Genomic DNA, 14088 nt, shown 5'->3' with positions numbered 1-14088 from the left:
CAATAAAAACAAATCCCCCAGATGGATAAAAGGTTAGAATACACTACTCACAAGGGAAGATATATAAATGGCCAATAAGCACATAAAAATACACTAAAAACCATTCATCATTAGGACAATTCAAATTTAAATCATAATGAGATACCAGAAAACACTCGTTAAAGTGGCCAAAACTAAAAAGACCATTGACATTACATGTTGTTGAAGATGTGGAGCCACTAAAACTCTCTCATACATTGCTGGTGAGAATTGCGGGTCCTCCCACTTTGGCAAAAGATTTGATTGTTTCTTATAAAGCTTAATATATCATAAAAAAGAACAATAGTAAAAACATTTATCCCAGAAATTTTACTTTTAGGTATTTACCCAAGAGAAGTGAAAAGATATTATCATAAAAAAGAACAATAGAAAAAACATTTATAGCCTTATTCATAGTATCCCCAAACTAGAAATTACCTCCAAGTTCACAAACAGGATAATGAATTTTAAAAGTATAGTAAATTGATTTTAAAAGTATAATATTCAGTAATAAAATGGAATGAATTATTGAAACATGCAACAACATGGATGAATCTCATATGCATTATGCTGAACAAAACAAGCCAGACTCAAACGAGAACATATTTTTTTGTTCCACAGTATGTTCATACTGCATGTTCTACAGAACTATATAAAGTTCTAAAACAAATCAAACTCTTTTATGGTTAAGTCATTCTGCAGGGCTGAGTGAGAGAGGAGACACAGGAAAATCCCACAGCTAAGCCATGATTGGTCAGTCTGTCCAGGAGAACCCAGGGATCTCAAATTCAAGTCTCACCAAAAAAGTTTACTGCATAGGTAGATTAGGAAAAACCATGCAGGAACACTCGGGGTGATTAGAAATGTTCTATATCTTTATAGTGGTGTGTGTTACACAGATTTATACATTTGTCAAAATTCATTAAATTGTTCACTTAAGATTTGTACATTTCAATGTATATAAACATTATCAAAAAAACTATAACTAATGAATGAAAAATGCTAAAGATCTATGTAATTCTGAATAATTCTCAAAGATTTAATCTTCACAGGCTGTAGTATCCTTGGTAATAGACTGACCTACTAAGATGATTCCCACAGAACCTCTGAGCCACATTAATTTAAAAAAGGAGAAAACAGTTGGAAAACCTTTAATCTATATAAGAACATTTTTTTGAGGTGGCCCAGCTGCTTGTACTTAGCGAGTTGAGTGGGCAAGAGTAGTTTCAAGAAACCTATTCTTCAGCATAAACATACATTTCCTTCCTGGAATATCATGGTGAAGAAAGGATTTTCCAATTCCAATATAAGCTTAGAATGGTGGCAGAAAATTATGATAAATTTGCAGTTTCAATAGAAAAACACTCTTATACCACAAAAGTGAATTTTTGCTATAGGTTAAGTTTCCTTGCTATCCTCCACTTTGTTTTACAGAAGAAACGTGGATACTTGAGCAATTAACCCATATGGAGCAAGGAAGAATTTCTCATTTCTCTAAAGTCAATTATGGAATTTCTGTTTCTGTAAAGGATGAGGAATACATGTCCATTTCTCAGAAAGATAGAGGGATGATCACTGAGGATGGATATAATTAGGAATTCAACAATAATGAAGTAAAAAAATGCCATGTACTTTCCATAGCCAAATAAAACAGTGATATTTAGACTTTAATTCTTTGCAATTTGATTTTGTGTACAGCATGGCTAACTTTAATATATAACTAATGGTTTTTAGCTCCACTTCATCTTCAGCCTACATCTATAGTCCTTCTTCAATCCTCCTCATCTTTAGTCAAACAATTTTTTTGGCACTCTGCCCCATGCTTTGGGTAGATATATTTCTTTGAATTTTCCTCAATAGTTAGAAGACTGCATTTGGCCGGGCGCGGTGGCTCAAGCCTGTAATCCCAGCACTTTGGGAGGCCGAGACGGGCGGATCACGAGGTCAGGAGTTTGAGACCATCCTGGCTAACACGGTGAAACCCCGTCTCTACTAAAAAATACAAAAAAAAGCTAGCCGGGCGAGGTGGCTGGCGCCTGTAGTCCCAGCTACTTGGGAGGCTGAGGCAGGAGAATGGCGGGAACCCGGGAGGCGGAGCTTGCAGTGAGCTGAGATCCGGCCACTGCACTCCAGGCCGGGCGACAGAGCGAGACTCCGTCTCAAAAAAAAAAAAAAAAAGAAGACTGCATTTATGAAGTGACCCCAAAAGCTTGTGGATACCAAAATGGAAAAGTAAGCATTTAGTCAGAGACAATGAATTCCACTTTGGTCCTATAAGAGAGTACGTGAACCTGCCAGAAATTATAATACATAGAAGTAAGCCATTTTTAAAACATTGGCCCTTTTCAAATATTCAGTTTAGTTTATGCAAGTTTATTTTATAAAAAGAAGACAGGGCCAATTTTCCTTTCTTCTGAACCAAATGAATGACTCAAATTATATCAATAGCTATCTCATTTTTTACACCACCAATTTATATCTTCTTGCGGTATCAAAAGTAATAGAGGAAAGAACATGGGTTTTCTAGACAGAGAGATCTGACAGAAATTTTACTCTATCCTAGTAGGAAAGTTATTTAGTTTTAATAAGTTCAAGTGATCATGCCTATAATTAGGGTAAGAGTGACCGCTAGGATTTTTAAATATATTTGTAAATATTTTTGTAAAATATATCCAAACACACATATGATTGTTATATATTATTTATACATATAGAAATTGTTTTATACATACACACAAATAAAATGAAATCTAAGTCACGGGGCTTGGCACAGGCAAGGCACTGTATAAACTAGAATTTGTTCAATGTGGCTCCTGAATCAAATGACAATTTGTTAACCAGAGTCTTGTCCTCAAGTTATGAGAACTGTTATTTCTCATCTCATTTGGCCCTCAGGATTTATGTATACACTGAATGAGAAGACACAAATGACCAGCTCCTGCATTAGAGTGCTAAGCCTATCACTTGGGACACTTACCAAATGCTATTCCTGGTTATTTAGGTTAGAAAGGAAATAAAGATGTCAGAGATTATCATTGTATATTATTTTAGTAATTACTATAAAAAACAATTAACCCTCATTTTCCCTCAATTCAGAAAGAAATACGCTTCATAAAATATGCACATATCAAAGACAACTACCTTGAACAGAACACCAAGTTATTTATATAGATACATCAAATGCTTTTTAAAAGACCTTACATGATTTTTAAAAGGCTTCTTTAAGAAAATATAAGAAGTAAATTGGGAAATAAGCAAATACATTAAAAAGCTCATTTTGTTTCACATCAACAAATGAACTAAATATTTTTAAAAGCAGAGAAGAAATCTCTTATTTTATGAAACCATAAAATGAGGTTTTGCTTGTGAGTCATCTTCTACAGACCTAAGTAAAAAAATATTTGGGACATACATTTAAAATGATGATGTGGTTCAGTCTTTAAATGAAAAAAAAAAGTCAACTATTTATCTTATTGAATTGTCATATATCAAAGTCACATGAAATGTGATTACCATTCAGAAATATCAGTGCTGAAACATTACTTGTACTTTAAAATATTCAGAGTAAGCTTATAGTTTTTATCCTATCTATTATTATGTATTTTTGAAAATTGATAATAATGGAGATGGGGTCATCATAACAACAATTTATTAGTTAAATTGAATTAATGTATGTGCTTTAATTAAATATGCTTAAAAAGTCTTTGATTTCCTAAAACGTACATTACTCATGACAGCATTTGGAAATTTTAAATTTCAAAAACTTATTCCAATGATTTAAAAATACATGATAAATATGACAATAACTCCATCCACAAACAAATTAATTTCATTTTACCTAATTTTTATTTTAGTTCTTCATTAAAGTTTTGACTAAAATAGAAAATCACAGTGCCTACTACATAGTTGGTGAACGCAAAAAATGATTTTAACTATTTCCTAAAATATTAATACAGTTCTGTAATATTTTAATGACCTTTCTGAATATTCTAAGCAACTCCTGTAGGAAAGCAAAATTAATATATAGTGTGGTTAAATTTTTCATAATTTATTTTGATTGAAAAATATCAGTGTATATATAGAGTTGATTTTATTAACAATCTACTTTATTTTTCAAAAATTCTTGGAATCTTTTTTATTGTGTAAATTTAAGATGTACATGTTTTCATATACATATACATAGTGAAGTGTAATGATCTACTTTTAAAGTCTACAATTAATGTTTACTTATAATCACATATGATTAATTTAGCCAGTTGGCTCCTGGCAGTATCTCCAGTAATAGAAAATTATCATAAACCAATATATCTTGATTGCAACAGCCTGTACCTTTATTGTCTGTTCAGATTCTTTTCACATCAGGTCTATAATGAAAAGCTAAGTCACAAATAGAGGTATTAGAAGACACACAAAGGGGCCACTGTTCCCTGGCACAAATCAAATTTTCAATAACTCATAGGTAATTTGAGGACTTCCCTTATATAATCCCCCAACAAACAATTAAATTCCGTAGATTTTTCATTTAATAGTCCAGTAAGGGTTTCTTAATATACATAACCCATAAAATAAATTAAAAGTAAATCGAAGCATATGGTTAAAGTCCTTGATTCATGAAGAAACCAGTTAGAAATGCTGAAGCCCGAATTAATGTCAAATATTTATACTGTTGGGTTTGGCAACAGAGGTGGGTTCTCAGGAGAGAGCACATTCCAAATGATGTTTTCTATTCTCCTCTCAATCCCATTCACAAAATGCCTTTCTGTTACACAGTAGGATCACTGTTTGATTAATATACACAAGCTGATGTTTAACGTTAACTGGTAGTACATAGAGACGAGAATTATCACTCATCTTTACTTAAAAACAAAACTTAAGCAAGATGTTTAAGCAGAGGTTACTTCTGCACCGGAGTCCTTTGCATTTCTCAAAGGAAACAAACCTAAGAATGTGACTGAAATGGGGAATCGGAGAACAAATGGGCACATAACACAAGAAAGCTCAGAGGGGGCTGTCTCCAAAACAGAGTAAACCAGTTGTGTGGACAGTGATGCTGGCATAGCTCAGGGATATGGCAAGCCCCGATGTGTTTGCTATTTTCTGCTGATACTGGGAGCCTAACTGAAGAAACAGGACTTTGAGAAGCCTAACATTGGCTTCTCTTTCTTTAATGCGCCCTTAACCAAGCGGAATTCGCTCTATGCCGACTCCAGTGGGGAGCCTTCAACCCCGAATCTGATCTATCTGCCTTAAATCCGTGAGTTTTCACCGCGATCTCAAACCCCGGATGCCAAGAGAGGAGATCAATGCCAACACGAGATTGCATGCTCCTCTGACTTTTGTTTGCTTGGGTTTTCATTTTAGACAAACACTCTTATCCTCATTACAGAGCCTAGACAGATTGCGAATAGCCCGATCCCTCATCAAGACAGCCCCAATCACAGCCACACAGAGCGCAAAGAAACCCAACTATGTTCCCAGGGTCTTGTCACAGAGCCGCATCTCCGCGGGTGGCCGCCTAGACCTTCCCTTACGTTAAACTGTTTGTGCGCGGAGCAAGGGGAAAAGCATCTCTTTCAATTCCTCCCGAGGCCACTCTTTCTTTATGGACCCACCTGCATGGGCGCTTCGTGTCTCATTGTTGACAAATGTCCTTTCTCTCTGGCTAGGACAGCACTGGTCCGGGCTTCCGGTCAAGCGTGCACAGTCCGCGCGCTCCCCGCTCCACACTCAGCACTCTTGGGGTTCGCTAACCGGCTCCAACATCAGCACCGGAGCTGTCCTCTCCTGGCGCCGCACACGCGTACTGCCGGGGAGCCCCGTGCGCTCCTGGGAGCTGTAGTCTCGCCCTGCGGGGCTTCCCAGCAAACAGGCGAGCGGTGAACTACACCTCCCGGCAAGCAAGCAAACTCTTAAACAGGCTCGATCCGCCAGTCCGGCTTGGCCGCCGAGCCTCCCTACTCCTTTCGAAAAGCTCCTGGGTTACCTCTCCCAGTCTCCCCTGCCCTTTTCCTCGCCAGGGGCAGGCGAATGTGACCCCAGCTTATCTCAGCTGGAGATTTTTCTTTGCTAACTATCGCCTTCGGGAGTAGACTGTGATTTCCTGATTAGGAAACAACACTACCTTGTGCTAATTTCCAATGCAAACGAAGCCAGAGCTGGTCTCTGGGACTCTCCGCCCTACCCCCTCCCCATCTGAATCGGGAAAGTTTCTACGTTTCCTTAGGCAGAGTGGGGCAGTTTTACAGTCTCATTCAGCAAACGTGGGGGAGAAAGACGATGAATGGTACACACATAAGGAAAGTGGTTTATCCGCATAATTGCATTGAGAAGAAGCGCGCGCGCGTACACAGTCACACACACAACCCGCACACCAAAGTGCGTGAAAGCGAGATTTCTGGCTAAGCACCCCTAAGGAACTCCCTTCGCCTGCTTACCTTTCCATACAGCTCCATTGCAACTCGAGGTTCGGAAATTCTCAAGTGACCTCGCTACAAAGGAAGTTAGGGCTCTACGTAGGAAGCGGGGCTAAAATGAAAAGGCACAACACAATAGAAGGGGTAGGAGTGGCGTCTGGCAGAGAGAAAAAGGAGGGACGTGGAGAAGACAGCTGATTTCGATGGAGGGCTTCTTTCCTCTAGAGGGAAAACGTAGAGTCTTCAAGCGGCAGCTGCAGAGAAAAGGCTGAGTCTCTTAGGAAGTGCCAGGGGCGCGATAGCGCTGGGCAGCCCCTCCCCAAGCCCTCCCCCAGGCACCTTCCGCCGTCATTAGTACGCACACACAGCCGCTGGCCGCGGGCTGCAGAGCTGAGAGGGCACTGGGTTATTTACCCAGAGCAAGCCACGTAAAATGAACACATTCATCACTGGAATCCAAAAGCACCGTCACAGAATGAGATGGGAGACCTCTATCAAGTTATCCTGTCCTTTCTTCAACACAAAGTCATTCCTTATATTACAACTATACTCCTCCCAGATTAGTTCAAAAATGGTTTTGAAATCTAGGAACTGTACTTTTGTTAGGCTTACCCTTTTCCTGTCAGTTGACTGATAGGTTTGACTATCCATGTGCTCTGTAACTATCTAGAGACAGCCCTCTCTACTTAAAAGTAAATGTTGATCATTCCAGCAAATGAGCCCTGCCTTGGCATGAAGTCAAAATTATAATGGAGACAGAGTGAAAAAGGAATGATTGTGATATTGGCATGGATGTATGAAAGGAATAACTGGAATCAGCTTTGAACTTCGTTGTAGCAGTAGAACAGAGGTTCTAAAACTTAAATGTACTTGAAAATCTGTTGAGACGGAGGTTAAAGTTAAAATTTTTAAGCCACAGGTAGAGATTGATTCACTACATCTTTTGAGAGGTCTGGAAATTAGCATTTTAAATAAACACCCCAGAAATTCTGATGCAAGTGGTTCCCTTGCCATAATCTGAGAAACACTGTCTTAAACGAATCTATGCGTAACACTTTTCCAAAGATGCAAGCTTCAAAAGTGTCATGGTATGGACTCAATAATGCAACAGTCTCATATTGGGAACCTACCATATTCAATATTTCCATAATTTTAGTTGATTGTATTATTTAACAACTCTATAATCTGTCTTCTAATCTTGCAATTAGTGAGAATGTAATGCAACATCACCTAAGTAATTAGTTTTTATAACTATTCAGAAAATACATTTAAGCCAGGTGTAGTGGAGTGTGCCTGCAGTTATAGTTACCCTAAAGGCTGAGTCAGGAGGATCATTTGAACCGAGAAATTCGAGGCCAGCCTAGGCAACATAGTGAGACACCCCCATCTGAAAAAAAAAAAGACATACATTTAAAAATATAAACCTCATAGTTGAGAGTTGTTTGATACTTAGAGAAGTTTCATGTAAATTAGCTAATAACAAAATGGAAAGTTAAAAGGAAATCCAATATCAATATGTATCACAGTAGCACCTTATTAGAAGTACGAATTCTGCAATTTTAAAAATTAAGATGTATCTAAAGATGCATCTCTTTAAAAATTGTTTTCAAGAGAAATGCCAGCAAAATAATCCTGACATTTAAATGTATATAATTGTTTGGCATTTAATAATATTTGCTTAGCTGCTTAGAGCCTGCCTTTCATCAGAACAACTTACTGTGTTTTTTGTACTATCATCACTTTCTGAAATTCTCTGAAATTCTCAGTCTGATATAGAACATACTTAAACATTATAAATATTTACCTTACAAAATTACTATTCTTTGAGAAGGTTATGCCTTCTCAACATTTCACTAAAATTATATACATATTCAGATTTTTTAGTATGTCTTTTATTTGTGGAAGAACCCCTGAAAATTTAGTTTAAAGCTGGAGTTTTTAAACAAACGTTGGGGGGGACTTAATTCTGTCCTGTTTACAGTGCCTTAGTTGAGAATTTAAGGTGTGCAAAGAGGAAAAATAAATCTAGTCAGGAGTCAGATAAACCAAGAAAAGTGGACTGAAGCTGACTATCTAAAATCAGAGCAGGAGCACAGTAGCTTTGCTTGAAATCAGGTCACCATCCACGAATTTCATTCCTAAGGTCATTAAATGGCTGCTTGAGCTCCAGCTCTTACATCCACATTCCAACTAGCAGGAAGGAGGAAAGGTGAAGGGCATTTCTCCAACACTTTATGTATACCACTGCTCTTATATTCCAGTTCCTTAAACTTAATCTTATGACCATATCTCTTTTTTTTAATTTTTTTTATTATACTTTAAGTTCTAGGGTACATGTGCATGACGTTTATATCATGTATAACTCCCCAAAGCAATCCCTCCCTCCTCCCCTCTCCCCATGATAGGCCCCAGTGTGTGATGTTCCCCTTCCCGAGTCCAAGTGATCTCATTGTTCAGTTCCCACCTATGAGTGAGAACATGCGGTATTTGGTTTTCTCTTCTTGTGATAGTTTGCTAAGTATGATGGTTTCCAGCTGCATCCATGTCCCTACAAAGGACGCAAACTCATCCTTTTTTATGGCTGCATAGTATTCCATGGTGTATATGTGCCACATTTTCTTAATCCAGTCTGTCACAGATGGACATTTGGGTTGATTCCAAGTCTTTGCTATTGTGAATAGTGCCGCAATAAACATACGTGTGCATGTGTCTTTGTAGTAGAGTAATTTATAATCCTTTGGGTCTTATGACCATATCTTTTACAAAGGAGGCTGAAAAATGTGATCTTTATTCTGAGTGGACATGTGCCCAGGTGAAAATCACAAATTCTGTTACAAACAGGTTTTCACTGTGTTGACCAGGCTGGTCTCAAACTCCTGGCCTCAAGTGATCCTCCTGCCTCGGCCTTCCAAAGTACTGGGATTACAGGCATGAGCCACCGCACCTGGCCCTTCCATAGCCTTTTAAAAAGACTAGTACACTAAGAAGGGATCTTACAGATCATGTAGCTTATTTCTTCCATTTTCTGAGTACAAAATTAGATCCCAGAAAAGTGAAATAACCTACCTAAAGCCCCACAAGTCACCCAGTGCTGTTACAAATATTGGAAAAAGACAACTATTTTGAGAGTATATTGCAATTTACTAATATAATCAAATTTTAAGTGTATCAACTATTTTCATTATCATTAGGTTTATCTATTATAATTTAAAATGAGGAGGGTCAAAAAGACAAGACACCGTCTTCATCCTTAAGGGGACTACAAACTAATTCTGGAGACCAGATAGATAAATTGGTAACGTGACAATAATAAAAGACAGCAGTGGCAGAACAGTGCCTGATTAGCTGCCTATCCACTCTTATCAGTAACTGCTTTAAAGACTTATAGGAAAGAGTAATCAGATCAATGATACTCTCTGGGAAAGTACATTGTACCCCTAAATATGTTCAAAAAGATCATCTGATTATAAATGTAGAATGAGAGACATAGACTAGAAGATCTTCAAAGGAACCTAAAGATCATTTTGTTCTTCTTTCTTAATTTGCAGATAAAGAAATAAAGACCCAAAGGTGAGTAATGACTCACATAGCATCACACTAATTATCATCAGAAACAGAACTGATATACAATTCATGTGACTTCCAGTCCAGAGTTCTTTGTAAATATATAATATTTCAACAATCACTACTTTGGATGTGGGCACTTATTTGCTGTCTCATAACTTGACCATACTTTTACTAAGAAATCATTAAAATTACCAAACATTAAAGTATAAGTCAAATACCTCATTCAGAAAGATATGCAATCTGATAGTTATTTCTCCTTTGCTGGTTGAGAAACAGGGTATAAGATCTAAGGATAATTGATTATACTTTCTTCTTCAAATAAGGTGTTGGAAAATATTTTAAATTTTATTATTTAAAAATTTCAACATATTAATTAAGCTATAGAACCAAAGTTGTATTATTTTTGCTAATTAAAATTAAATTTAACGCTACTATCCACATGTTAAGATGGTCATAAAATCCAGTATCAACTGATTTGGCAGAAGTAACATAGGAGTTTGTCTCTTCTTTCTCCTTAGATGGCATAAGAACCCTGAAGCATAGGCTGGATGGGAAAATGGTAGATGCCAGGTATCTCTCTCATCTTTGATGGTTGCTAATACGGCTCTTTTCAGGTCAACGTGGCTCATTTGCATGCAGGTAGCTCCATTCTCCTCATGCAAAGCTAAGCCACAGAGATCCTGGTGGAAGTCCGAAGACCACAGGCACATAGTGTATCCGTTAGTTTTGCTATGCAACAAGCAACCTCAAAACTTAGTAATTTAAACAACCACGTTTTTAGTTCATGATTCTGTGGGTTGACAATTGGGCCTGGGCTTTCCCGAGCAGCTCTTTCTGCCTTGATTTGTATCATGTTGACAGCTAGAAGTCAGCGAAACAGCTCTGCTTCTTGCAGATTGTCTGGCTGTTGGCTGGGGAATAGGACAGGAACAGTTATATATGTCTCTGATCTTCCAGCAGGGTATCTCAGGTTTGCATACATGGCAGCTTTGTAAGGTTGCATGAGAAAAATCAGAGACATGCAAGGCCTCTTAGAGCCTAGATTCAGAACCAGCATAGCAAAATTTCTGCTGCATTATATTGGCCAGAAGACGTCATAACTCAGCTCAGATTCAAAAGATGGAACAATAGACTTCAATTTTTGATGGAAGAAGCTTCAAAATCACATTTAAAAAAAACATGGATACAGGAAGATATGGAGAATGTGACCACTGTTGCAACCTACCGCATCCAGGCAAGCATCACCATGGAGGCTCTACCACTTCAGAGGCTGTGCATTCTGATGAGCCCCGGCCTCTGCTTCTGAAAACCATAAATCTCACCACCTTCCTGGTTTCAGGGTTCTATCAACCTCGTAGGGCACCTCTTTAATCACAGTACATCTGCTGATTAATTTTCTCCTCGAGAAATACAGTTTAATTATTTACATGGACCTAAACCTTTAGTAACAAAGATGTATATGGGAAATTCCCTCCAGCATACCATTCATAGTGGTTTGCTTCTCTTTCTGGCTCTTAGCTACATCAGGAAGGTAAGTCTTCCTGGACAGAAGGATCAGAAGCCTGGTCATCATTACTGCAAAAAGGGAATATCTTTCATTCTTCCATGAACTCCGTACAGAAAAAAAAAAACAAAAAAATAAAAACCCAAAAAACAAAAATGACTCCGTCATTTCTCAATAGCCATTCTGTCACAGCACATTTTCATTTAATCTTCTTGGCACAAAACTCATAAGAAGCTTGAGTTAGAATTATTAGTCATTCTTAAAACAAATTTTTGTAGGCAATATTTTGTCCACAAAGCATTATCTGTGTCAAATAAATATGACCACTCACAACTTATTTTTTTCTATCTGTTCCTTTAGCTTGTTTATAGTCTGAGTATATATGTATTTCTTAAAGAAGGATAGCATATCATTATAAAGTACTCATTTAATTCTAGTTCAAACAATTATAGTTGAAGTACACTTTATATACTCATGATTTTTGGAACATGCATTTTCTTGATTTATTAGGTAATGAACCCTACATAAAAAATAGTTTTCCTTTATAGTAACAAAAGCCTCTTCACATAGAAGCTTATTAAACTCTTAAAAGTCACACTAAACACAAATTCCCTAGTACCATAGATGAATATCATGTCTTTATCATGTCTTTAAGAAGGCCAGAGTAGAAGGAGAAGGAGAGTGTGAAAGTCGTGCTTATCTAAGACGTACTTTATACTAGGGCTGTGCTAGACACTTCACTGGTTTAAATTAATGTTTACACTAGCAAGAAGTAATTATGATTGCCTTCTGTATTAACAGGAAAAGAGGGCATGCTCAAACTGGGTAATTTGTAGAGAATTTAATAAAGAGACTATTTACCATGAGCAGTGTTAGTGGAAACACAGAGGGCGAGTAGAGTACCCTGGGAATATAAGCAGCAGAGAACTAGTGAGAAGTTCTAGCCAGAAGGGTCAAGGCCATGAAAAACAGAATCTACTGAAAAAGCTGTTGAAAATGGAGTCTACGGTAGAAGGAAATTACCAACACTCCCACCGGCTGTCTCCTGCTGACTCCCCATTGGCTGAACCCGATCAGAATCCAGAGCCTCGGAGTCTGTTGATGCAAACCAGACACTCAGCCTCCTAAGACAGAGCTGTGTAGAGAAGGGAGAAGGAGGCAAACCAGGAGACATCAGCATATTTCCCCTGCATCCCCCCATTCTAAAGATGAGCAAGTTGAGAGTCAAAGAAAATAACTTCAAGAGGTCACCAAGGTAAAACAGAATGTAAAATCAGATCTTTCTTGTTCTCTTTGAATAATATGTGTTCACTACCCTATTGAGTTTGGTAAAGAGAAAATATGTATATATATTCACCATAAAGAGTATTTTCCAAACTAGTTCCATCCCCCACCCCAACCCCGCCTTTAACTTCCACATCCATGTCATCACTAGGACTATCCAGTGAGGGATGGTTACTTTTATCATCACATTTTAATGGGACCCTTTTATAACCTCTATGTTTAATACCTTTCCTCTTACACTGCTTTTATTTCCTAATATGAACAATTCCACTAATGTTTTAATTAATTGTCAACAAATATCTATTAATTGCCTAATATGTACCACAGCTTTTTTTTTTTTTTTGACACTGTAGTAGAGGATACAACTGATGTCTATATAGACATGGTCTGTACCTTTAATTGGTTATACTCTTGTTTCTGTTTTTTGTTTGTTTCTTCTTTCTTTTTAAAGCACTATATTCTCCAGGAGACCAGGGATCATTTCTGACTTATTTGCTACTTTTTAGCAGTACCTGTAGCAGTACCTGGAACAGTGCCTAGCACATAGTAAGAGTTCAAAAAATATTGTTGGCCTAATGAATAATAGTTTTAAAATACTGGAGATCAAATGTGATGAAACTCATAAATATGTAACACAGATAGTGAGGAGTTTGGAGGCATGGGAAGATGAAGGCCAGGAATAATTACAAAGACAGAGGAAGCGTTTTTGAAAATGGAGATACCCAGAGGAGCATTGAAGTGTGAATTGAGTTTAATAAATATATGAGAGAAGACTTGAAAACATTCATGGAAATATGGGATTAAGAGATAAAAATAAAAAATATAAAATTCATTTCTCAACATAAACTTCATCAAATTCAATAAACTTTTGTAAGCTATGATACCAGCCATTTAGTTCATCCCTAAAGAATTAAGATTCCTGGAAATCTAACCATGTTAATGCAATCTTTTTTACATTATTAACTAAAATGGGTGCCCTTTAAAGCTTTTTTTAAGATTACGAGATCAAAGTAGTCAGGAGATCATAACAGGACTGCAAGGTGAATGCCTAATGATTTCGCATTTAGACTCTTACAATATTGCCTTATTTGATGAGAGAATGAGTTAGGAGCATTGTTGTAATGGAGAAGGACTATTTGGTGAAGCATTTCCAGATGTTTTTTCTGCTAAAGTTTTGGCTATCTTTCTCAAAACACTCTCATAATAAGCAGTTGTTATTGTTCTTTGGCCCTCCAGAAAGTCAACAAACAAAACGCCTTGGGCATCCTCAAAACCTGTTGCCATGACTTCTGCTCTTAGTTC

At 37.3% G+C, this 14088-nt stretch overlaps 1 protein-coding gene across 2 annotated transcripts in view; it reads right to left on the bottom strand.

Annotated features, from left to right (window-relative positions):
• RAB3C (RAB3C, member RAS oncogene family) overlaps window positions 1-6712 on the bottom strand; it is a 306210-nt gene extending 299498 nt beyond the window's left edge. Inside the window, exon 1 of one of the 2 annotated variants that reach the window (XM_033179628.1) lies at window positions 6453-6712. In XM_033179628.1, coding sequence (XP_033035519.1) covers window positions 6453-6470 — 18 coding nt within the window. In that variant the 5' untranslated portion in view covers window positions 6471-6712. Of the gene's footprint in view, window positions 1-5630; window positions 6084-6452 lie in introns of those variants that run through there. The other variant, XM_033179627.1, reaches the window with a different exon arrangement.
• Between the last annotated feature and the right edge of the window lie 7376 nt (window positions 6713-14088).

The sequence above is a fragment of the Trachypithecus francoisi genome, unplaced genomic scaffold (assembly GCF_009764315.1).
Source record: "Trachypithecus francoisi isolate TF-2019V2 unplaced genomic scaffold, Tfra_2.0 Lachesis_group2, whole genome shotgun sequence".
Taxonomy (NCBI): Eukaryota; Metazoa; Chordata; class Mammalia; order Primates; family Cercopithecidae; genus Trachypithecus; species Trachypithecus francoisi.
Note: the sequence above shows the minus strand (reverse complement) of the source record. Positions and strands in the feature narration are given on the sequence as shown.